Consider the following 26675-nt stretch of genomic DNA (forward strand, 5'->3'; position numbering starts at 1 on the left):
GAGCAGTGTCTCCTACACAGGGCAGCCAGGTGATAGCCTAGTGGTGGGGAGTCATACGAGCAGAGGCTGTGGCGTGAGATTGATGTCATCTTCTCCCTGGTCCCCTGAGTGTCCCCCCAGGGGGTCTCTTGGGTGCTGTTGAAGGACAGAATGAAGCACCCCTGAGGTTTATGCTGTGACCATTTCTTCTCCACGTGGGTGGGCGCTGGGAGGCCTGACTTTAAAGCCGGGTCTGACTCCTAACTGATAATTCAGCTTGTAACTGAAGTGAGGGTAATGGCATTCTTATTTCATGAGGTTTTCTTATGAGATAAAATGCTTTACAAGTGTGAAGTACCAGTTAAGTTCAAATGAAGAATGCTTTAGGAAAAGTCAGAACAGCAGCATCCAGCAGTACGTGAGGTCAGGGGGCTGCGTCCTCTGCCATCAGGACTCCTTCCTGGAGCTGCCTGCTGCTGGCCAAGGGTTCTTGAGGGCAGAGCTGACTCCACTGCCCATGGGATCCACCCCCTGTCGCTCCCCCTAGGGCTCTCAGCAGGGGAACATTGTGCTGCTGATTCATTAGTTAGTTTTTCTTGGCAGTCACCAGGGTGGCATTTGCCATGCATTTGAGTCTTAAGTTGCTTTTGGAAGGAATTATGTAATATGATGTCTTAGGAGAATTAAAAAATGGATAATATATAACTACATGATGTATATTTTTTTTGTCAAAGGATGTAAGCCAGGTTTTCACTGGCAAATTGGTTTTTACAAAGTTGAATTTATATGTTCATGCTTTTGCTCATTTCTTATATTTATATATCTGTGTGTGTCTTGTATATATTTTCCGTTCCTGACAAGTTTTTAAAATTGTATATAATTTCATTTATCCCTTGAGGCATTCAGTTGGTTTTCCTTGAATGTGAAGGTGTGAGAACAGGAGGATGGTTTGTAGAATGTTTCTCTCTTTTTTTAAATATACTTTTATTGATTTCAGAGAGGGAGAGAGAAATAGAAACATCAATGATGAGAGAGAATCATTGACTGGCTGCCTCCTGCACACCCCCTACTGGGGATCGAGCCCACAACCCAAGCATGTGTCCTTGACTGGAATTGAACCCGGGACTCTTCAGTCTGCAGGCCAATGCTCTATCCACTGAGCCAAATCGGCTAGTGCTAGAATGTTCTCTTGAAGCATATAACCTAATTAGAGGCCTGGTACATGAAATTTGTGCACTGCGGAGGGTGGGAGGGCAGGCGTCCCTCAGCCCTGCCTGTGCCCTCTCGCAATCTGGGACCCCTCGGGGGATGTCCTGCATTGAGCATCTGCCCCCTGGTCATCAGTGCGCATCATAGCGACTGGTCAACTGGTCATTCTGGTCGTTCTGCCATAATGGTTATTTAGGCTTTTACATATAGATATAGATTTAAATATAGATATAGGTAGATAGATACAGATAGATATAGATACATATAGATAAGATATTTTGATACTGTGTGTGGTTGCTGTTTCTTTTCTTGTCTTGGAGAACACAGTTGTAGTTGGGCAACTATGCAACTATAGTGAGGAGTTGGGATCTCCTGTAGCTACATGATTCTAGTTTTGATAGTTGCACTCCCCTGTAACTACAGCCAGGAGTTGGGTTCTCCTGTAGATACATAACTGTAGTTCTGATCGTTGCATTCCCCTGTAATTACAGCCAGGAGTTGAGTTCTCCAGTGACTATACAACTACAGCTAATGTTTGTTTCTTCTGCAGCTACGGCAGTGGTTGGCTTTTGTTATCACTAATGTTGGTCACTAGCCTGGAACTTTGTGAGGCCATCCCCTGCACCTAAAGCCATACCTGGGGTGTAGCAATCCCTCAGTAGGTATTGATGAATGATTCTGTGATTATTTTAGAGAGGACCTGAATATCAGAAAGCAAAGATTCATGCTGCTTCATTTATGTATTTCCTTTTATGCATGAGGATTACAGTGCTGCTAAAACTACCTCAGGTTTTTGTTCTTTCAGATCCTATAAATCCTACCCCTCCTTCCCTCATTTTTTTTAATCTAGATTATAGAAATTTGGGTTTTCATTACATTTAGAGTCAAAGATGTCTTAAGCATATGCTCATAGAAAAACTCCAGAAATGTCTTTCCAAGATGAAAGAAACTTTTGATACTTAATAGAACAAATACTGCCTTTGTTTTGATTATTTGTAGTATTTTGGTCTTGAGAGGGACAGATTTTAGGAATTGTGCATCAAGTTAATTCTTAGTAGATGGTCCTAACTTAATGCTCTTCGTAGTTGAAACAGGATGTTTTTTAGCTTAATCTTTTTATTATTCAATTTTTGAATTTCATCCATTTGTTTTCCCATTAATCAGTGAAGTTGCATGAGCCAGCTAGAGAGGAGGTCACCCTGCTGAAGCATTTCTTGTAGTTCCCACGTTCATGACCTTACTTTCTGTTGATTCAGCATAAAGAAGAGGTGGTATGGTCTAGTGAGAGGTGGACAGGGCTGGCAATGAAGGGTCTCGATCTGCCACCCACTCCTCAATGGCCTCCCATGTCACTGGGTTCCTCTTTGTTGATAAGGGGGTCTCTGAATGTCATTCAGTCACATATTGAGAGCTATCTGTGATGTAAGAGGTTAACAAATGTGGGTGCCAGTAATATGCTCTGTTAAGTGCAGGCTAAACTACTGGACTGCAAGGCTACATGCACCCTCTGTGACTAGCAGTTCAGTTCTATTTGGGTGTGGGGGCTCTAGGGCAGTGGTCGCCAACCGGTGATCTATGGACCACTGTGGTCTGTGAGGTCCTAAAGGTAGGCGACCACTGCTCTAGGGAGTAAAAAATCACCTCTGCCCTTAGGGAGTTTCCATTCTGATGGGGAGGCAGATGGAGACACATGGAGAGCTCCACAAGCCAAATGCAGACTCAAGTTGCAATGGAGATGTTTTAAGAAGAGTTGTAGTCATCGAGTGTTGAAGCATTTACTATGGGCTCAGATAGTGTTGGTTCTTGGCATACATGGGTGCACAAAACAAAGATCCCTGTGTCTGTGAGAGAAGCAAAGAGTAAACACAGTAAATATATAAATTCTCTAAAATGTTAGAGACCGAGGACGGGAGGGAAGGTGGGAGGAACCTTAGGGTCAAAGGGACTGGTTAAGGGTAGGATAATTGAGGTCCTATTCAAGCCAAGACTTGAAAGAAGGGAGGGAGGCAGCCAGGAAGACATAAATAAACAGAGATGGAGTCTGGAAAAACAGGTTTTTTTTGTTGTTTGTTTTTGTTTTTTGATTTTTAAAAAAATATGTTTTTATTGATTTCAGAGAGAGGAAGGGAGACGGAGAGAGAGAGAAACATCAATGATGGGAGAGAATCAATCTACCGGCTGCCTCCTGCATGCCCCCTAAGGGGATGGAACCCCAAACTCAGGCATGTACCCTGACTGGGAATCGAACCATGACCTCCTCGTTGATGGATTGACAATCATTGAGCCACATAGGCCGGTTGTGTCCAGATGATTTTTAGAGAATGTTTATTAAAACTGGGGACAGCGAAACAAGGAAGGGCTCAGGATAGAAGAAGCAACATGAGAAAGACTAGGTGGGGAAATGACTGGAAAAACAGTTTTGATAAAATTATTGGAATCTTTGATTTTATTGTCGACATTAAGGAAGTTAGAGGAGAGGGAAAAGTTTGTGGAGCATCTGGGAAGCTCCTGTGAGCCTCACCACCTAGCTTGTTACCTTGTTTCCATCTGGTTTGGGTGGGTCCAGTCATAGTTATTTAAAACTTAAATAAATGAAAAGAATTTATAACATATAACCGGCATGCCTGCGGGGGGAGCAGAGGGGCTCTCAGCTCCAGTCACATTTTTGTGTTCAAATTGCTCCCAAACAGCCAGGACCCAAAAGGAAGGCCTTCACCTCATGGTGTTTTTATTTGGGACGTTTTCTTCCAGGTCACCTCTTTTATAAATTTGGAATCACAGAATCTGACTGGTACCGAATCAAACAGAGCATCGACTCCAAATGCCGGACAGCCTGGCGGCGGAAACAGCGAGGCCAGAGCCTGGCCGTCAAGAGCTTCTCTCGGAGAACGCCATCCTCCTCCTCTTACAGTGCATCAGGTACGCTTAGGGAAGCAGCCTGGAGCAGTTTGCGTTGCAGGACTTGGGGGGTGGTCCTGAATAAGGCCCCTTACCTGCCGAATCTATAGCTGCCCCTCGGATACTAGCAATTCAAACCTTCACTCTGTGCACACATGTCAGCTTAAGTTATTTAGAAAATGCTGCTTCTATGACGGTGCGGAGCCACAACCGGACCCACTTGAGGCTCTCGCTGGCAATAGAAGAGGGCATGTGGACCAGGGCCACCACTCACTGATGCGGTGTGGGCTGAGGCAGAAGGACGGTTCAATCAGGACATGCCATTCGCTGTGCTGAGCAGCTCCTTTACTTCCTCCCTCTGCCGAGTTATGTACCATGTTGCTCGGTGCGAGGTGTTTGGGGTAGGAAGTAACACAGATGGGTAAGGAGGAGGGTGGCATTCAAGCTGGGCTTTTAAAAAACCCAGTAGAGAGATGAGCATAATTATATTCCCTTGCCTTCAGGTGTTTATTTGTCTGGAGAGGATGAAGAATGTCTTTCTGAGCCATTATATTTAGTCTCCTGCTCCTACTAATAAACCCTGGCAAGTGCCGCCTTCCTGCTCAGTTTTGGAGAGACCAGGGGCTTCCTCCCCGTGAGCGCTGGAATCAGATTAGTTTTGAGAGAAGCATAGAGCACATTCAAGTTTTAAAATCAAACTTAAAGAAAAGCACATTGCTTTTTAAATTTGTGTTGTTTTAATTGTTCTCTATTTTAATATACTGCGTACTTGGCTAAAACTAGGTAAAGCAAAATAGGTGGTTAAAGGGACTTCTGGAATTTTTGTCGTTGTTCTTTATGCAAACTCAGCCTAACAAAGCAAATCTGATAATGTAAGGCTATTCTGGTGACAGAAATGATTCAGTAAAATGTAACTAAACCAGGATCATATTATTGGTAGTAGTTCCATCTGGGGTGTCTTGCTTACTTTTGAATTATCAACTGACATCAGAGGAACTTCCAAATAAATGCTATAAATAAAATTCTGAGCCAAGGTTGGTACTGCCAGTTTGAGCACAAACCATAAAGCCACTAGTTTCAAAACATTTAAAAAAAATCAATTTATTAAAACATTTGAGTTGCTCTCTCTTATCTAGCAATACTGTCTAAATTTTTATGTGCTTGATTTTAAGATGGCTACATTTTATTGTTTAAAATACAATTCAGCATTTCCCCCCACAGGTCTCATTGGTGAGATGAAGACCTTAGGTAGGCATCTATTTAGTGCCCAGTATTTTAGAGTTGCAGGGAACCAGCTCTTGCAGCTGGTTTTCCACTGGACATAGAGAAGAGCCAGGCTGGGGAGGAGAGGAGGCCCATTGGGCGGCCTGTCCTTTCTGTTTCCGTCTCTTCCAATGGGCACTGTGCTCCAGAGCCGCACCAGCTCTGTCCCTTGGCCTCGGGTCGATCCGACCATGCTTGTCTCCTGTCACTTGCCGTAGATCTTGGTCTGTTTTTGATCACAGAGTCACCAATGCAAGTTTTTGTACTAGACTTTGTTTGATATCTATATAAATTACAAAACATGAATTTAAAGTGGTCTTTATGTTGTATAATTATAGGGAGCTATTGATTAAATGGTAAATTCAATACTTTGAATCTTAGGTTTGGGAACAATTATACACACAAATCCTGTCTATGGTTTTTTGGAACTCTGGGGACTGTCATTCCTTTTGATTATATTTTTGAAAACCAGCAAAATCAGTTGATTTTTATTAACATTGGAGCAGAAATTATTTAGGAACCTATTTAGCTATATCGCTCTTATTAACTGGGAGAGTGGATTTTAAATGTTTTGATCATTACCCTCTTAAAGAAGTTTGGAAAAGTGTTCTTGTTTGCATATTTTTAAGTTGACATTTTAAAATGTTGACACCTAAAATTTTTAATTATACTTTGAAATAATTTAAAAGGATATAATTTCTGGCATACTGCTGTATTACTTACTTACTAACTTATTTATTTATTTTTATTGATTTCAGAGAGGGAAACATCAGTGATGAGAATCATTGATAAGCTGCCTCCTGCACGCTCACTACTGGGGATCGAGTCCCCAACCCTGGTCATGTGTTGACCTCCTGGTTCATAGGTTGATGCTCAACCACTGAGCCACACCGGTCGGGCTGCTATATTACTTTAAAAAACATACACGCAGGGACTCAATATACCACGTCAATTTGATGTTCATCATTAAATTATTTAAAAAATACATGAAAAGCTTTTCTTTAGTAAAAGTACTTAAGAAAATTTCTCTGCTTGAGATTTTACAGTTAAAATTAATACACATTATCAAAACAAACATCATTTGGGATTGAATATAGAAAGTAAAATTTTATTAGAGGTGTGTCTTTAAATAAGTGAGTGGAGCTTTTTTCTTTAGTTAGTTTAATTGTCCAAGGACAAATACTACTTATTGCTGTTTTAAAACAGAGTTTAATATCTACTTTTTTTACATTTTTTATTTTGTCAATATATATCCTGAGGAACTTTATTTAAATAAGTGGATGTGAATAGTCTGTTGGTGAATAGTCAGTTCTTTAGATTCCTTCTATCTACAGGTCAGAAATCTTTCTTATCTAACCCTAATTACCGATAGGCTCTACAAAATGCCATGCTCTCTGTTGGGGCATGCTGACTTGGATTTCAGAATGAAGAATTTCCCTCCTCTGTGGGAGTTTGGGTTTGGGGTTGGAGAAGAGAAGGCAGCCTGGATGTGTGTACCTACACTTGTCTCCTGGGTTGATGCTGAGCCGTCTGTTTTCCCACAGAGAGCCTGATGAGCACGCCACCACCCGCCAGTGAGATACCACAGCCCCAGCCACAGGCCCTGCACTATGCCCTGGCCAACGCCCAACAGGTCCAGATCCACCAGATTGGAGAGGATGGACAGGTCCAAGTAGTATGTACCTTTCTACTAGCCTGTCTCCATGAATGAACTGGAAGGGAGGGTGTGGCAGGGATTGGGAAAACCAAGACCAGTTCTCCCTGTGTTTCTGGATCACATGGATAGTTTGGGATGAGGGAAAAATGCATGTTAAAGTAGAAGTAATTAGGGTGCAAACTCTTACATTTCAAAAGGAAGGTCATTGGTGGGTAACCCTGACATTGTCAAGGGCCCTTCATGGCTGTGCTGCACCCGCTGGTCACTGTCAGCTCTAAGGGTGCATACTGCTGCCTGTCCTCCTGGGAGGTGTCATAGATATTTTCTCACTTTGGAAACACAAGTGCCCTTTTACTGGGGGAAGAAAAAGTAATTTCCTTCTGGGGTCAATGAGAAAGCTGGTCACCTTAGTTATTGTGTAGCATTTCCTTTGGCTAGTGGGACATGCGTTGAGCTTGTGTGGGCAGTTAGCTCAGCGGTGAGTTCACTTAGCCTTGTTGCTCTGTGTGGGTCCTGTAGCCAAGGTGTGGGGGGCAGGAACTTTGCTAGAGAACGGGATGTTTTCAGTGTGCCCCTGAGATTGTGTTGATGTTTAAGTCACACCTAGACTCTTTTTGTACATCTGCATCACCAGGGCTTTCTCCTGGAACCCCTATCCCATCCAACGGTGACCTCAGTTTGATGTCACCTGTCTCAGTTCGATGTTACACTGCCTGGAAAGGGGTGCGCTTCCAGAAAGTATTGATGAGGACTTTTAATGAAGTTTTTCTTCTTCCAGAGGAGATGAAGCAGTTAAAAGAAGTGAATTCTTTGTTTAATTGACAGTCACAAAGGCAGTTACTCTTTAGAAAGTTTTGTGAAAGAATTTCAGAATAACTTGGACACAGGGTTCACATAGACATAGTAAAATGAAATCAATAGAAATTTCTATAGTAATTTAATATTCATTTTTATTAAGATAGAATTTTATTTAAAAAAAAATATTTTTATTGAATTCAGAAAGGAAAGAAGAGGGAGAGAGAGATAGATAGAAACATCAACGCTCCCTACTGGGGATTGAGCCCGCAACCTGGGCATGTGCTCTTGACCAGAATGGAACCTGGGACCCTTCATTCTACAGGCCGACACTCTATCCACTGAGCCAAACTGGCCAGGGCAAGATAGAATTTTTAAATACAATCATGGGTATTCATATCACTGAGCAGTATCACTGAGCAAAGTTAAGATTTATTGGAACTACTTATCTGCCTGTTTCTACAAACATAAATGCATTGTATAGTTGGATGTTTTGATTTATTTATTAGTGTCTATTCCAGCTGTTTAGATAGTCATGTGTTTCTTTAATTTAAAAAATATTGACTGACCTGTTTTTGATATAGATGCACATGTACAGGTTCCCTCCCCACAATCCCACACTGCTCTGTCGCCATGCCACACTCCCAGATCTCTGGGAGACCCTTCCGGGTAGTTCCACAAAGTGTCTTTCTTTTTTTAAATATTTTTATTGATTTCAGAGAGGAAGGGAGAGGGAGAGGGAGAGATAGAAACATCAGTGATGAGAGAGAATCACTGATTGGCTGCCTCCTGCATGTCCCCGCACTGGGGATTGAGCCTGCAACCTGGGCATGTGCCCTTGGCTGGAATCGAACCTGGGACCCTTCAGTCCACAGGCCGACGCTCTATCCACTGAGCCAAATCGATTAGGGCACACAAAGTTTCTGATCACTCTGAGTTAATAGTATGATTTTTTTTTTTTAAAAGTAATTCTAATTTTCTAGAAATTTGTTTCCATTTTTTTCTATATGTTCTTCATATTCTGAAATTTGCTTGTTCAGTTTAAGCGAATTTAAAGACTTAACAGAATTTTCCTAGGCTCCATTGCTCCTTTAAGAATTACTGCAAAATATTCTGTATGTGTTATATACTAACAGTTTAATTTCAAGAGGCTATTAAGTAGCTAATACTATGTACATATTATATTACACTATTCAGGATTTAGTTGTCTTTTTTGGAATCGTGAGCAGATAAGAACAAAAATTTCAGAAAGTGTTTTTTGTTTCCTCTGGTTTTGATTTTCTTCTGATGCTTCTTGTTGTCTTCTTTCGCTGCGGATCCCACAGGGTCACCTTCACATCGCTCAGGTGCCTCAAGGGGAGCAGGTGCAGATCACGCAGGACAGCGAGGTGAGTCGTGGCCACCAGCACTGCCTGTGGGCTTTCTGCATTCTGATCTTTGTCAAATGGGGCAGACAACTGGGAATCCCCAGACAGCACGACGTCCAGCATTGACCACCCGACTCTCATTTCCTTGGGCACAAACTGGCCCTGCCTGTCTTCCTGCCTTTGCTGCACTGCGGGTTTATATGGGCAGTCTAGTTTTCTTTGTCAATACTTGCTACATCCAGTTTTTGCTTCTGGCTGGAGCTGACCTCCGAATACCCTTTTTCTCCCTGCCCATCCTGCTTTCCTGTCTTCCCATCTGAGATGCAGATCTAATTCCCAGCATGGCTGTGGCCCTGCTCTCCTGCCCCAGGGAGTTCCCCAGCATGGAGAGTGGGAAGAGCAGGAGGTGGGGCCCTGCTCCTGCGACATGACCTCACAGGTTCTCCTCACCTTCATGAGCCTGGGCTCTGTCTCTGGAAGACCAGTGCCCACGTTGTGGGTTGATTGGGAACTGGTGATACTGCATGTGTACGTCCTGTGAGCTTTCAGTGCATCTTTTCGTGGCTTTTCCCATTCCTGCCACTCCTAGGATTGCCTCAGCTGCCTTAAGTTCATGAGATCCAGGCTTCTAATCACTGGTGGTGTTCTGCTTTTCATTAATTCTAATCCATGGTAAAGGCAGAATGTAGGGAGTCCATCCCAGCTGCACAAGTGCTGTTGTGCATATGTGTATCAGCTGCTATAGGGGGTCAGTGTGTGAAGGTCAGGTAGACCATCTGTGTTATTGGAAGGTGAGGCCAGCTGGTCATGGCGCTGATATTCTCTGAGCCCCTCAGGAGGGACCTTGTCTTTCTAGCCTTCTTGTCCAGGGCATGGGTGGTTGTTGGCTGCCTGTTAGGGGAACACTGACGATCGTTTCCGACAGCACAAGAGAGCATCAGTAGACTCAGTGTACTTGTCTTCCTCTGACTCTGCCTGTGGCTGCCGAGCAGTGCACACTCGCTCTGCTGGCCAAGCATGGTGTGGAACGGCGTGCCCCTGGCAGCATGGACTGGGAGCTAAAAACATACTTATTTCTAGGCTGGGAAGATAGTACCAGCTTTGTGCAGACCTGCACTGTGGTGTGTTGTTACATGGTGTCGGGTTTCCTCACACACCAACGGCGAAAGCAGGTACAGATCCAGCAGCGACTGTGCAAGTGCTAACTTGTCAAAGAGCCTTTCAGGAGACCCTTTCGAGGGAAGCATTTGACTAGTTTAATGGTGCCTAATGGCTTTTCAGAGCTGCTCTGTGGACACTTCTCACATTCTAGCGGCATGCTAGGCTGCTTTCCTTAACTAGGTAAGGCATTCGTGCCCCTTTGACTTTTCAGTTTCCAGAACCCAGGGGCTGAGGTGGAGGTGGTGGTAATTTGCTTACTGACTCGTGTGTGAGGCATTTGCTGAGCTCCCAGTCTGTGCAGGTTGCTGTGCCGGCTATTGCTGCTGTGTGAAAATGTGAGGTAGTGGCTCCCCACAGTGCACTGAGATGAGTGTGCTAGGAGGGCCGGAAGTGACGAGCACTCGCTGGTGCAGAGAACAGAGGCCTCATGGGAGAGAGGCTCTGGGATGGTTTCTAAGGGAAATTCTTTCATTTGGACCCCGAAGATTTGTCCGTGGGCCCAGCCTGCAAAGGGAAGAGATAAGCAGGGGTTCTGAGGGAAGAATAGGGATACGTGGCTGAATGAATTCCTATGAGAAGAGCAGTAAATACCTGGTCAAAGGAGGGGACTGATTCATTCATAGGAGTAATTAATTCAGAAATGGTCATGTGTCCAAACGAGGGAGTGAGAGAAAGCATATTGGTGTGGCTGAAGCTGCGGCAGGGGAAGGAGAGCAGCAGGCAGTGAGCTTGGAGATGGCCCTGAGAGGTCTGACTATCAGAGTTAAGGAGCTGGATGGTGAGTGGAGAGTCTGCTGGCTCACCCTAATGTGGGTTCCACGGGAAATGTGCAGAGTGGTGCAGGAAACCTGCAGACTAAGTGGGGTGTCCTGTTGAAGGGCAGGGAAGCTTAATTTTTAAAGACACAGACAAGGGATGGCCAAACGACAATTAAGAAGTGTTAATCTAGAAGGTGCGTACACTTAGAATGCTTAATTTGCTGGTAGTCATTTGAAAAAAAGGAAAATTGATATAATACTAAAAGGAAATAATCAACATACATTTTAATATTTTTGCTAAAAGAATCATAGTATTTTTTAAAAATATACATTTTTATTAATTTCAGAGAGGAAGGGAGAGGGAGATATAGAAACATCAATGATGAGAGAAAATCATGAATCTGCTGCCTCTTGCATGCCCCACACTGGGGATTGAGCCCGCAACTTGGGCATATGCCCTGACCAGGAATCAAATCGAGACCTCCTGGTTCATAGGTCCATGCTCAACCACTGAACCACCAGGGCTGGGCATAAGAATAATTCTTGAATTTAAACCGATTTTGTCCCCTTTTTCAGTTTTCATAGCTGAATCCCTCTTGTCTAAATAATGCAGTATTTTTTTTGTTTGTTTCCATTAGGAATTGAATGCAATGAATTAGAAGACATTGTTGATAATATTAATGATCACTTTGTAATAGGTTACAATATACAATTGTCTTATCACAATAAAGTTTTACCTTGTTCATTTAAAAATAATTATTTTGTCAAAATAAGGATGTCTGCAAAGAGACATTTAGCAGAACCTATCAAACTTAAATCAATTACTTTTTTTTTTTTAAACAAGTGAAAATGAATTTCCAACTGGTGAGATCCCAGTAGGCCTGTGGTCTGGTTAATTGTATTGTGTCCTGCCAATTTCGTGCTTGTGATAATGCACTATTCTTATGTAAGATGTCTCCATGGGGGAACCTGGGTGATGGGTGCAGGGACTTCTTGCTATACCACTTTTGATTCTTCTTGTGAATCTAAACTTGTCTCAAAATAAAAGTTAGAAAAAAATTACATTTGTGGTCAGGGGAGGAGTAAAAATGTTTTGCTTTTAATTTGTTATTTTTTATAAGAAAAAATAGTAACCTGTAAACTCAGCTTAAATATTTTGTTTTGAGTGCTTATTTCTACAAGGGTTGAGTTTTTGTAGATTTGGTGTTCGTGGTTTTGCTGGTTACTCACGAATGGCATGGGGAAGTTTTTGCCGCTATGTCTTGAAGTCATTTTTATTCTTGATCTCTCTTTTTTTTCATCCATTTTGCAGGGCAATCTACAGATACACCACGTGGGACAGGATGGGCAGGTAAGTGCTAACCTGCCTTCACTCCATGCTGCTTGCTGTAGTAGATCCCCAGACACTGCATTGCCACAGGGAGGGATGAGGAGTGGGGAGCCAGAGGGCGGAGCTGCATTAGCCTCAGGGAAATACTGGCTTTACTTGGTGGCTAAGGACATCCGATGGGGACACATTGACTGCAGGACTCTGGGCTGCATCTGCCTCTTTGTGGAGTTTCAGGTAGCTCTTAGAATTATAAATGAAATTCCACATCTGTTTATAACTGTTTTCTGTAAATTGACATAAATGTTGTTGATCACTGTGTTTGTACAGTAGCTGTAGAATAAAACAAGGTAGGTTTTGTTCATGGATATTGCTGTCAAACTCCAGCTACTGCTGGAATTTTTCTAATCTTGGACAAAAGTAATGGAGACCATCATTGAATACATTTGATATGAATTGTTTTCACAAAGAGAAGTGTGCCAACTGTGAGGGTTTCTAGGGAGTGATTTGCTTTCTAAGATCTAGTGAAATTGCTGGTGAATTCGGGGGATTAAAATTTTCATGTCCTTGCCCAGCTGGCATGGCTCAGTGGTTGAGTGTCGATCTATGAACCAGGAAGTCATGGTTTGATTTCTGGTCAGGGCACATGCTTAGGTTGCAGGCTCCATCTCTAGTAGGGGGTGTGCAGGAGGTGGCCAATCAATGATTCTCTCTCATCATTGATATTTCTGTCTCTCTCTCCCTCTTCCCGCCTCTCTGAAATCAGTGAGATATATCTATATCTATATCTATATATATAGATATCTATCTATATATATAGATATAGCTATATATAGATAAATAGATATATATATATATATATATATATATATATATATATATAAATTTTTCATGTCCTTTTGAAGAGTTTTTATTAAAGTGATGTTTGCAACCTTTGAATAATTATGACAGAATTCTGGATGATCTTCCTTTTTTTATAAAACATGAACCATAAACACAGAACTCATTTACTTCAAGATAATAATACTTGTTATTCTCAAAACCAAGTGCGTGTTCCCCTTTGAAACACCTGTTTTCCCATTGTCACCATGAGTGTCTGATGTCTGCCATGAGCTGGTCGTGAAGAGCATGTGTTGCTAGACTAGGAAATGAAAGGATAGTTATAGCCCTTGGATTTTCTCTTGAACCCTCAGAGGGCCTTGGGAGAATTGCACTTATTTAAATTGGAGTTTCTTGGTTTGAAAATTTCTTCTTGAACATACACATGAGGTTTTAATCAGTGTCCTGAAGCAGTATTAATATATAAATATAACAGCTTCCATGGAAAAGAGCCAAAAAGCCAAAGAAATGAAAAATTAAAATCCACAGTTCCTCTGAGTTGCCTTGGTGATAAAGTTGTGGTCCAGGCACAGTAGAATTGGTTCTCAGCAGCTTCAATGTGATGTTTCTCTTGGTCGGGCCAGAGATGTCGGGCTGGGGCAAGAAAGGACAGGTCACTATCAGTAGTTTCTCTTTGTTTTTGACAATTTAATGGTTTGTATTCATACTGGGAGGAAAATTTGATCCTAATTAAGATATAGTCTGAACTTTAATTGATGAGAAAAGTAAGTCTGTTGATCTTTTTAAAAAATATATATTTGAGAGAACCAAGATGGCGGCATAGGTTAACGCAGGAGTTTGCTGCTTTGAACAACTACTTCAAAAGTGAAACTAAAAGACAGAACGGACATCACCCAAAACCACTGGAACGCTGGCTGAATGGAAGTCCTACAACTAGGAGGAAAGAGAAACGCATACGGACACTCAGAGGAGGCGCAGTGCTGAAGTCAAATTCTGAGGTGCGGAGTGCGCGCCCGGAGCGGGCTGGCGGCGGAGGGCGCGGTTGGCGTTTTCAATCAGGAGGGAGTCACAGACTCTGAGCTCCAGATCCCGGCGAGTCTTTAGGGACCCAGACTCAAACGGGAGAAGCGGGACTGCCTGGCTTCGGTCAGAGCGAGTGCAGCTTTCTCTCCCAGCTTTGCAGCGGGTGCTGGGACTCAGAGAGGCAGAGCCCCTGGGGACAGGACTGAGAGCCACCATCACTGCTCTCTCCGGCCCACCCTATTGATACTGTGCGACCCGCCTCGCCCAAGCCCTGCACAGAGGCATTTGCCGGATAGCCTCAGGCAAAGGCTAGATTAGCACCTCCCTAGAGGACAGAAGTTCTCTCACTGCTGACACAGCTGATTCTCATAGCCACTTGGCCTGGAGGTCAAACCCTCCCTGGAATTAGCTACAAGATTTAACTATAAGACTGCGCACAAAGACCACTAGGGGGTGCACCAAGGAAGCATAACAAAATGCGGAGACAAAGAAACAGGGCAAAATTGTCAATGGAAGATCTAGAGTTCAGAACCACACTTTTAAGGTCTCTCAAGAACTGTTTAGAAGCCGCTGATAAACTTAATGAGATCTACAAGAAAACTAATGAGACCCTCGATGTTATATTGGGGAATCAACTAGAAATTAAGCATACACTGACTGAAATAAAGAATATTATACAGACTCCCGACAGCAGAACAGAGGAACGCAAGAATCAAGTCAATGATTTGAAATGCGAGGAAGCAAAAAACACCCAACCGGAAAAGCAAAATGAAAAAAGAATCCAAAAATACGAGGATAGTGTAAGGAGCCTCTGGGACAGCTTCAGGCGTACCAACATCAGAATTATAGGGGTGCCAGAAGATGAGAGAGAGCCAGATATTAAAAACCTATTTGAAGAAATAATGACAGAAAACTTCCCTCACCTGGTGAAAGAAATGGACTTGCAGGTCCAAGAAGCACGGAGAACCCCAAACAAAAGGAATCCAAAGAGGACCACACCAAGACACATCATAATTAAAATGCCAAGAGCAAAAGATAAAGAGAGAATCTTAAAAACAGCAAGAGAAAGAAACTCAGTTACCTACAAGGGAATACCCATACGACTGTCAGCTGATTTCTCAACAGAAACTTTGCAGGCCAGAAGGGAGTGGCAAGAAATATTCAAAGTGATGAATACCAAGAACCTACAACCAAGATTACTTTATCCAGCAAAGCTATCATTCAGAATTGAAGGTCAGATAAAGAGCTTCACAGATAAGGAAAAGCTAAAGGAGTTCATCACCACCAAATCAGGATTATATGAAATGCTGAAAGGTATCCTTTAAGAAGAGGAAGAGGAAGAAAAAGGTAAAGATACAAATTATGAACAACAAATATGCATCTATCAACAAGTGAATCTAAGAATCAAGTGAATAAATAATCCGATGAACAGAATGAACTGGTGATTATAATAGAATGAGGGACATAGAAAGGGAATGGACTGACTATTCTTGGGGGGGAAAGGGGTGTCGGAGATGCGGGAAGAGACTGGACAAAAATCGTGCACCTATGGATGAGGACAGTGGGTGGGGAGTGATTGCGGATGGTGGGGCGGGAACTGGGAGGAGGGGAGTTATGGGGGGAAAAAAGAGGAACAAATGTAATAATCTGAACAATAAAGATTTAATTAAAAAAAATATATATATATATTTTATTGATTTTTTACCGAGAGGAAGGGAGAGGGATAGAGAGTCAGAAACATTGATAAGAGAGAAACATCGATCAGCTGCCTCCTGCACAGCCCCCACTGGGGATGTGCCCGCAACCAAGGTACATGCCCTTGACCGGAATCGAACCTGGGACTTTCAGTCCGCAGGCCGACGCTCTATCCACTGAGCCAAACCAGTTACGGCAAGTCTGTTGATGTTGATTTCCCTGTTGTTTCTGTCTCTATTCCTGAGCAAAATTCCACTAGAGATTTTGAAATATAATCAGGTTTTTATATTATGTTACTATCCTGTCATTGTGCCTAATCAGGCAACACCATTCCAAATACATCTTGAAGGCAGAGAACCCAGCGTTGTGGATAGGTATAGCAGGCACATGAGCTGTCTTCACGATTGTTAGCTCAGGAAGGCTCCTAAAGTTCACATCCGAAGAGCCACCTTCTGCAGCTTCCCCAAACAAGAGCATTTTCTTCGCTTTCCCATTCTACACACTCACCAAGTGCTGCTGCCTCTCCTAAGTTCCTGTCCATGCCTCCCTGTTCACACGAGCAGGGATTTACTGTGGATTTATGTCTGTTCCAGCCTGTCTGCCTCCGAGTTCCCACTGACTCTTTCTCTTAGCAACCTTACTACAAAATAAGTAGAACTACTGCACTGATCACTTTCTATGTCACATTCTAATATATAAAAACCCAGGGTCTGTAACGACTGACCGAAGGCTTGACTGAACACTGGAAGTCAGTCCTACAGTCAGTGCTGGGTTGCTGTAGCGACCCAGCACTGACTGCTGAGGGGGCTGCGGATCAGGCCCAGAGAGAGAGGCACGGTCTGATCCACAGCCTCCGTGGCAGCTGTTGATCAGCCGTTGTCTATCTCTCTCTCTCTCTCTCTCTCTCTCTCTCTCTCTCTCTCTCTCTCTCTCTGGGCTTCGCCAGCAGCCACGCCTCTCTTTCTCTCCAGGCCTCCGTGGGGGCTGCTGATGAGCACCGCCTCTCTGATCAGGCCCGGAGATAGGCCCAGAGACGCTGACTGGCATAGAAACAGACCAATCAGAACGAAATCTGGGTGAACTGTGAGGAGCCAATGGCTGCCTAGGAGGCAGAGCTCTTGATGCTGACTGGCATAGCAACCGACCAGTCAGAACCAAATCTGGGTGAGCTGCGAGGAGCCAGTGGCTGCCTAGGAGGTGGAGCTTCTGACGCTGACTGCCATAGAAACTGACCAATCAGAACCTAATCTGGGTGAACTGCAAAGGCAGAACCTAAGGTGGGGGCTGAGGAGGGATTTTAAGGGCAACAGCTGTTTGGCGTAAGGTGTAAGAAAGGGATTCAATTTTTTAATGACCGGTTTGGCAGTATAGTGCATATGGCTGGCTATCAGTCCAGATATAGGGATTATGTATTTTTGTCTGCCAAAAGCATCTCCTCCTGCTGAAAAAGCCCCCCCCCCCCATTTAAGCAATCCTATCCTATATAATCAATCTATCTATAATACTAATAAAAAGGTAATATGTAATTAGACTGGGCCGACTGACTTCCTTCCAGACAAAGCCATGGTGGTGGGGGCCGAGGCAGAGGCAGTTAGGGGCGATCAGGCTGGTAGGGGAGGGCAGTTAGGGGTGATCAGGCAGGCACAGGCATTTGGGGGCGAGATCAGGCCAGCAGGGAAGGGCAGTTAGGGGTGATCAGGCAGGAAGGCAGAGGCAGTTAGGGGGCGATCAGGCAGGCAGGCAGAGATTAGGGGTGATAAGGCAGGCAGGCAGAAGGGGTTAGGGGCAATAAGGCAGGCAGGCAGAGGCAGTTAGGGGCTATCAGGCAGGCAGACAGGTGAGCAGTTAAGAGCCAGTGGTCCCAGATTGTGAGAGGGCGCAGGCTGGGCTGAGGGAACCTCCCCCTCCTCCATGCATGAATTTTATGCACCGGGCCACTAGTAAATAATAATTTAGTCACCTGTATTTTTTTGCCTAGAAAATCTCCACCTGATTCTCATTGTTGGTCACTTTTGTGGGACCTCCAGTTAAAGATAGAACTTAAGTAAAGGCAAAACTGATGCCGATGCTGACTAAGAAAACCCAACACCTTTTTCTTTTCTAAAGAAACTCTGCTTCCTGATTTAAATAAACAGTATGTGTTCATAAGAAGCTGCCTATTTCTGTTAAACATCTGTTTACCTAATCCTTTCTTTGTTATTTTATCATCTATCCAGTTCTTGTTCCTGTTAAGTTATCCTGCTCATAACAACTTTGTTTTCTAAGTTGACCAAGTACTTGTGAAACAGAATGATGTTTCGCAGACACATACACCCCACTCAACTCGACACCACCGATAGGGCTGACACACAGCAGTGCAGAGGCAGGCGCCCTGTGGGCCCATCCTCACCTTCCCCCCCCATCGCCTCAGTCTCAGTCTGTTTGCCTCTCCACTTTCCCTCCCCTCCCCCTCCCCCGGCCTCTCATGCCAACAAGAGGAGAGGCCCTGAGTGTCAAGGGCTCTTTCCCCTTTAGCCTGACACAGCCTCAGAACCGTCCCTCCGTCATGCTCCAGGGCCTACTCCAGGTTTCCAGCCCTGGTGTAAGTGTTGGCGTTTCATTTACTCAAGACTGACAACACCAAGCTCATGCCAGTTTTTGGGGGCAAAAGGTGTTGAGTAGTTATCTCAACTCTGGGGAACAGAAAATCCTCCTGAATTATAGAAGTGCAAAAAGAAGTTTATGTATTATTGATGTAATTTAAAAATTATGTAAAATGACATCATGTACACAAAATTACATGTCTTTTTGAGTTCATAGATCCACTATTTTATGAGCTTCACGTTAAATTCTTACTCAGTAGGTCTAACTGCTGTTTAATTTCAGTCTGGTTAAGCAACAACACTCAAAATCCTTACAGTTAAGCATCATTCAGGAGCTGATGGCAGGGATACTTCCTTCCTGATGCCAGGGCTGTTGAGCCCCTGCCCACTTCTGTTTCTATAATGTGGTCATGTTTATCACAGGCTTTCTCGTTTCTGATTCTAAGATGGGTATCGCTGCCCTTGTTTGTGTTGCTGAGGGCAGAGCTTCTGTGAAAGCACTACCTGGCAGGAGTGCTGTGCTGATCCCTACTGCTGCTGGTGGGATTTGTATGGTCAAGTCTGCAGTGAATTTCATTTCCAGGAGAGAGATCTGATGTCTTCATGTGGCATGGTGTTTATTATACTATATTTACATAGTCGTGTAATATGGTTCTGACAGTGGACCATCCTTTTTGGAGTCATATATTTTCTTCAAATTAATTATCAAGAGATTATGCTCTTGTCCCATGTAGGGGTGTGGCACCTGGCAGGTCCACCATGGATCCAATGAGAGCATGTGAATGCCTGGTACATTACAGACATTGGGGCTTAGGGCAGCAGTGTCCATTGCTTCCCAAACATGGGAAAGAAGGATCTGGAAAGATGACCAACTTGGAGACCAGGGTGAACTGGAGGTGTAGTCGGAAGCCGCATTTCAAGGGATGGCCATGTCTGTGAGCAGGTTCGAGGCAGCATTGGGCCCTGGGTGTGTTCATGTGTTTCCTGTTCTCGTCCCTCAGTTTTCGGCCATGCATGTATATCTTCTAGTAGCGATTATTCCTCGTCCTTCATCGCATCTACTGTTTTGCGAGGAAACCAGATGGCCAAATTCGTTAGGGTTGAAATTAAGATATTGTCTCTACTAGTAATTCTGGTCATGGGTTCTGGACAAAGGCACCTCCTTGGAGAAAGATGCATGGGCCAGAGGCTGGTCCTCCAGATGTTCACATGTGTTTATGGCTTTGTTCCAGATGCTATTGTTGTTAAAAGTCATATTATTAAATGAATTCAAACTGTGCTAATTTCTCTTGTTCCCAGTCTGATCATAGATACTATTGGAGTGTAGGTGACGTCTTACACTACTGCATGCTACTGTCTCCTTTCTTAGTTAGTCATCCTTGTGGGGAAGGTTAGGGGAGAGAAGGAGCCCTGTCCTGGAGGGTCAGCTGCAGCAGCTCTGTACTGGGAGGTCCTGCTGGGAGCAGCCAGGGACGTTGAGCCAGCTTCTGCCAGAAACAGAGGCCTTTCTCCATGGGGCCCTGCAGCCATGTTGGACCTAATGCATGTGCATCTTCCACTTACTTTCTGTCAGAGAAAGTTAGAGTAGGAGGCCCCTGTTGCCCTTGGTAAGCTCTGTGATGGGGGTGAGGGGTGAGAGGTAAAGCACCTATTCAGGGTTCTTGCCTACTGGCATATCCGTGCACTCCCATGGTGCTACCTCCTGAGACCCTTGTTTGGGATGGGATGTTGTTTGGAAGAGAGCCAGTTGGTGGGAGAGTTGTAACTGGGGCCCAAGTCTCTCCTCGGTGCTGCCACTCTCAGTATGTCGTCTTGGGCAGACTTTACTTTGTTCTGCTTCTGTTATTCGACGCTGAAATGGGACCTGCTTCAGGAAGGTGCGCCTTCCCCCAAAACAGAGGCTGACCAGTGCTCAACCTGGTATCTGGTTGGCTCCTGATAGACGCTCATTGTCTACATGGCCACCTCTCTGGGAGAGTGGGTGCATATATCCAAACCCCCCGAAACTGATCACACAGGCAGGGTGTGAGAATGATGAATAGACTCTGAAGAGATAAGTTTTTACTTTACATACTTATAAAAGTAAGATTTAGCCCTAGCTGGTTTGGCTCAGTGGATAGAGCATCAGCCTGCAGACTGAAGGGTCCCCAGTTCACTTCCAGTCAAGGGCGTGTACTTCGGTTGTAGGTTCGATTCCCTACTCAGGTCAGGGTGCGTGCGGGAGGCAACCAATTGATGTTCCTGTCTCCTAACCCTAACCCCTCCCTTCCACTCTCTCTAAAAATCAATGGAGCCCAGCCGGCATGGCTCAGTGGTTGAGCATTGACCTACGAACCAGGAGGTCATGGTTCAATTCCTGGTCAGGACACATGCTCAGATTTTGGACTTGATCTCCAGTTTGGAGGCAGTCGAACAATGATTCTCTCTCATCATTAATGCTTCTATCTCTCTCTTTCTCATCCTTTCTCTCTGAAATAAGTAAAAAATACATTTAAAAAAAATCAATGGAAAAATATACTTAGGTGAGAATTTTTTTAAAAAAGTCTCCCAAAATAGGTAAGATTGGTTTTGTTCTTGAATGATGTCACTGGACTGTGACCCTTTGAAATTCTGCATGTTGAGTCTGGCAGAGAACATCCCTTAATTTGTGTGTGTGTGTGTGTGTGTGTGTGTGTGTGTGTGTGTGATATTTTAGAGACATTTTTTAGAAAACTGTATATTTAAAGCATTAATTGGGAAATGTTCCTTTTCTTGTTAAAATTATGGCCATGAATGAACCTTTCAAAGAAAGCAGATCATCTGAGCCTCATCACTGTGAAGCAACTTAGATTAGAACTTAGCTTTTTTAAATGAATTAAAATTATTTGTTAAAGAAATGTTTTAGTAACCTTAGGGAACAGTCAGCAAGTGGAATCTCAGATGGCGTGAGGCATTATGTTTGTGTTATTGAAAATCCCAGATTATGGTTCATAGCACTGCCAAGGTTTGGACCTGACTGCCGTGTAACTCGGTCCTGCTGGGGCCGGAAAAGGCTGAGGGTGCTTGTTCTAATTCCTCGGAGAAAACTGCAGCCACACTTCCTACAACTCTCATTAGGTGGAATGGACATCTTGGTCACGGCAGCCTGTGCCTGTTTTTCAGTGCCTGAGTTCCTTTCCCTGATCCAGGAAGTGGAGTTTGGTCAAATGTGACTAGAACACTCCTCAGTCCAGTTGCTTGGAAGGTCAAGGCACAACATTCAGTTCTGGCTAACTTTGGTGACCAGGTCTTCTCGGCCTTGCTCCTTTGTACGTAGAAAATACTTGTAAAGTTATGTGGGCATTTTAACCTTGGCAAGACATTTTAAAAACACTTTTAAATGAATAGAATCTGGCTCAGTTTTGAGTACTGATGAAGAATGATGAGGTTAAAAATATGTTTTGGGAGCAACCCTTAAATTCTGATTAATTGTGCCTTGTGTTCATGTAACAGTCATGCTGCTGTCCTTTCACGGGAACTCCTTTGGTCATAGCCCAGGAATTCTAGATGTAGGTCACATATCGGTGTGCATTGCACTGTCCAGGAGTCCCATCACCTGCCGTGGTGGGCCAGCCTGATGGCTCTGTTCTTCATGACACTGGCTGTTCTTCAGGGGAAAGTGAGGATTCAAGCAAAATGCAAATCTCATGGAGGAGAGAGGAAACATTTGTTTTCTGAAATGAGTGCCTTTCCTATGAGTAACTGTTTAGGAAGCAGGGGCCTGTGGTGTGGGCTGATGGTTGTGCGTGTCTCCTACCTCCGGGAGGGCAGGAGCCTGAGGCGCTTGGTGGACATAGATAGTGTTACCTCCAAGTTGAACTCTTCCTGGGAAATCCAAGAGGATCTCTGAAATTCCGTTTAACTTTTCAGATTTGGATTTGAGCCTCAAAAGTGGGGCCTGCCACAAACAGTCCCTGCAGAGTACAGCAGATCAGCACTCAGCCCTGGCGTGGGTTCCCTCACTCGTTAGGTGAGCTCAGGAAGGTGCTCAGTCGGCCTGGTGCTCTCACCTGCAGTTTGCCAGAGAGCTTCTTCAGGTGAGGAGAGGAGAATAGGCAGCATTCCCCTCAGAGGTAGGGTGGGAGGACACACAGAGCCTGAGGTCGCTCAAGTCACACTCTGAACTCGGCCCACCTCACTTGTGGGACAGGTAAAGCCGCCTCTACAGCGAAGCCTACATGTGGTGGGGTCTGGTGAAATAAAGTATAGTGTGTGTTCTGTTCTGGGAGCCCTTTTTAGGCTCAGAGATGAGCACTCGTGGCTGTGAGTCAGAGTTTGGCCCCAGCCAGGCACCCTCACTCCTCAGATCCCTGCTCTTCCGGAAATGCACTGGACAGCAAGGCTTCGGTGCGTGGGGGATTTCTACTCTGATGTTCTAAATGGGAACAGTGCATTCCAGCCTATCCCAAACTCCCACCTTTCCCTAGATAGCACTAAAACACTCTCACAACTATGTTACATCCTGAGAGCATTTCTGCTTAATTCAGAGCCTTTTAAAGCACCAGTGACTGGCTTCACAAACTCGTTGCTCGTGTGTGTTGTGCACTTGCAGTAATACACTCAAATGTTGTATGTAAATATACTTCCTACTTACATGACTAGGACTATGTCCTGTAATTAAATAATATCAAAGCTATTATCCAAATTTGGTCCTAATTAGCAGTGTCCCTAGGTGCTGGCAGCAGCAAACTGTGGGTTAGGAGGTTAATCCTCAGGAAGGTGCGTGGAAGCTGACAGGTGATACTTTAAAACCATGAGAGCAAACATGATGGGGCAAGCTCAGATGTGATTAATCAGCAGTGCAGGCCAGCCTCTCAGAAATCATGTGCAACTCCAACAGTTGACTGCGAGCTTGTTATAGGAGTTTTTCCATTTAAATGGTGAATTTTGGTTAAAAATTCCCAAGTTCTTATAGGGAATGTTCAGATACTCAGTTTAAATAGCAAGAGGTTCATGGTTTGGTTCTGATTAATTTGATGAGATTGAACACTTGGCCAACTCAAAATAATTTTACGGAAGTATCTAATCAGTTGGAGAAACAACAAAAAAAATCTGGTTTAGTTTAGGAGATTGCATTGCAATTATAAATTTAAACATGGAAGTGGAGAGATTAGGTTAAATTTGAGTAGTGGAAGAAAGAAGTGGCCAAAAAGAAAGGACATTTATTCTAAAAATATCCTCAGTATAAGGTATTAAAGTTTACATTTGTGTGACAGGTGAGGGAGAAGGTGGTTCTGAAACTTTGAGGTGTTCCCTGCTCTGTGGGAGGCTTTGTGGAGTCAGCATAGCACAGGGGCCTGACTTTGGCACCACAGAGGAAGCATGAGTGCTCTGAGGTCACACTTGGTGACATGAAGCTCCCAGCCACATGACTTCATATCAAAACCAGACATCTTCTGTAACTCATTTAAGTGAGCTGAAACAAAAATATTTTACTTTTTTCCTCTTCTTAAAGATAATTGTTTTCTTGGGGTTTAGATTGCATAAGGCATAGGAAATGTGTTGTTTTAATTAGAGCATCATGTAATACTCAAATTAAGAACATTTTTTTAGGAGAGAATGGGCATGTAGGCCAGCTGAGCATTTCAGTCACATTGACAAGGATGTGAATCCTCTCTGGGTTAATTGAGATATTTCCAGCAAGGTCAGCTGGGATAAGTGCAGCTAAACATGGACAAGGCACTTTGCGTTTGGTATATCCACTGCCTTTGTGATTGCTACTCTTGATTGCTTTGAGCAATTGAGTTGCCAGTGAAACTGAGTAAGTGGTTTGTCTCCACATAGTCATGTAAGTGGGAATGATGGTTGAACAAGAAGTTACCATGTCCATAAAAATTGCAGACATTAATTGACATTGGCATTGAAATACAGAGGATTCTAGTTCTAAATCTGCCTGAATTAGAACCAGTCGTGAATGAGTCCTGATTCAATTATATAAAAGTATAAACAACCAGAAATCCATACATTTGTATAAGTAAGTATGGGTGTATGGATGTTTGTTGTGTTTTAAACTATTTGATAGTAAGTTGCAGATACCAAAAACTTTATCATAGAACTTGTAAGCACGAGGACACTTCCCTACACAACCAGCTGTCACTCTTGTTTCAGTTACCTCTTGCTGTATTAACAAACTTAGGCTGAAGACGATGACCATTTATTATCTTTCATGATTCTCTGGGTTTATTTGTCAAATCAGGTGGTTGTTCTGCTCCAAGTGGTGTCTCTGGGATCACCTGGGGTCATCTGGAGGCTCAGCAGGCTGCCCTGTCTGGGGGCTCACTCCCAAGGCTAGAGTGTGCTAGCCTACAGCTGGGAGCTCAGCTGGGCTGTCTGCCTGAGCCCCTCGGTTCTCCTCTATCCACGCTCTCTCCTCTATCCACGCTCGCTGCATGGCCTGGGCCCTCACAGTATGGGGCATGATTCCAAGAGGGGATGCAACCAGCATTTAAGAGCTGAGGCTGTGGGCCCTGCAAGCCCCTGTGGTGATTGTTTTCTTGGAGAGGCAGTGTGGGATACCCATGCCAGGATCTTGAATTGAGAAGGATGAGGTGTGGGATTGCCTGCGTCTCTCAGCATCCTTGCTGTGCTTAACACGTTTTCACTCGGTTCTTTAAGGCAGGCCATGCCCTGCCCAAGTGCACAGGAGGCACACAGGAAGCATGGGCTGCACTGGAGTTTGGTGATTCTAAGGCGAGGCACCACTGCAGTTAGAGAATGGACATATTTCCACATAGACATTTATTGGATGAATCCTATGCTACAACCCCCTGAAATGACCTTCCCTGTTCAGGCTGATGGGTTGGGGGTTATGCTTGTGTTGTGACCTCAGGCAGACACCAGCCCACCTGTGTGGCATAAAATCTACATTGAGAAACTTTACATGATTGATTGATGAACTGTGTGCTTTTTTTGGGGGGACAGCTTGACTAATGATATAATCTGTTACATTTTCATAATTATACATTGTTAATTATTGAATTGTGGTTTTTAATTGAATTTATTGGGGTAACATTGTTTAATAAAATTATATAGGTTTCAGGTGTACAATTCCATAGTACATTGTTTGTATATTGTATTGTGTGTTCACCACCCCAAGTAATTATTGAATTATTAAAAGTCTTAAATTTTTTTTGGCTTTAAAAAAATACAGATTTGTACAATTTTTAAAATATAGATTTGTACAATTTCTGAGATTCTTTTGCATTCTATTTATTTCATTTCTTTGCAGAGTTTAAGAAAACAAAAGATCTAAACAGTTATTCATGTTTGAAATAACGCTCCAAAAGCAGTCCATTTTTGGATAATTGGCAGCTCCTGCTGGCTGACCTCAGATTCCTCTTGGGCACCATGTCTGTAGCTCCTCTGCTTACTGGGCTCTTTAACACCCAAGGATAGGCATCTGTTCCTGAGAGGGTGCTGATGGATGTGTTGTTTTAGTTAATACTAAGTTGCTAATAAAGAACATAACCAAGAAGAACAAGTCAGGGGTCCCTTTAACTTCTATGTAATGTATAAAGGTTTCCCGTCATATTAAATTGCCTTCAGGTAAATTATACCTTTCTTCCCAAAACATCACAGGGAGCTAGTCATCTCCCTACAGTGACTCAGGTATCCCTTTGCTGGAGCAGAGCATGTGCTTTCTCCTATGTCATAACCTCTTTGGTAGTAGCCTATAGAGGAAATGAGACAAATTCAGGAACTTGGTGAATGTAATTTCCCTTTACACATGGGGACAGTAGATAGTAGTTTTTCCAGGATTATAGAGGGAGGTGAAATCAGGGGTGGATCCAGAACCAAACTCCCATGACTCCTGAAGCTCCAGAGTAGCTACAGTTGTCTAGGACATCATCATCACTGTTGTTATGACCATCATCACTACCACCATCACCATCATCACCACCATCATCACCATTTATCACCATCACCAGCATCACCACCACCACCGCCACCACCACCATTATCACCAACAACCACCACCATCATTCTTACCATCATCACTACCACCACCATCATCATAATCATCATTATCACTACCACTATAATCATTATCACCACCCTCACCACCACCGCCCATCACAACCACCACTCACCACCAAGGACTCG

General features: G+C 43.8%; 1 protein-coding gene across 3 annotated transcripts in view; it reads left to right on the plus strand.

Annotated features, from left to right (window-relative positions):
• Nucleotides 1-26675, plus strand: part of BANP (BTG3 associated nuclear protein) — a 122221-nt gene that overhangs the window by 73250 nt on the left and 22296 nt on the right. For all 3 annotated transcript variants that reach the window (XM_081107994.1, XM_081107993.1, XM_081107995.1), the window contains 4 exons: nucleotides 3940-4107; nucleotides 6894-7024; nucleotides 9127-9189; nucleotides 12400-12438. In XM_081107994.1, the coding sequence (XP_080964120.1) occupies nucleotides 3940-4107; nucleotides 6894-7024; nucleotides 9127-9189; nucleotides 12400-12438 (401 nt within the window). The remainder of the gene's footprint in view (nucleotides 1-3939; nucleotides 4108-6893; nucleotides 7025-9126; nucleotides 9190-12399; nucleotides 12439-26675) is intronic.

The sequence above is a fragment of the Myotis nattereri genome, assembly GCF_964212035.1.
Source record: "Myotis nattereri genome assembly, chromosome: 15".
In the NCBI taxonomy this organism is placed as follows: Eukaryota; Metazoa; Chordata; class Mammalia; order Chiroptera; family Vespertilionidae; genus Myotis; species Myotis nattereri.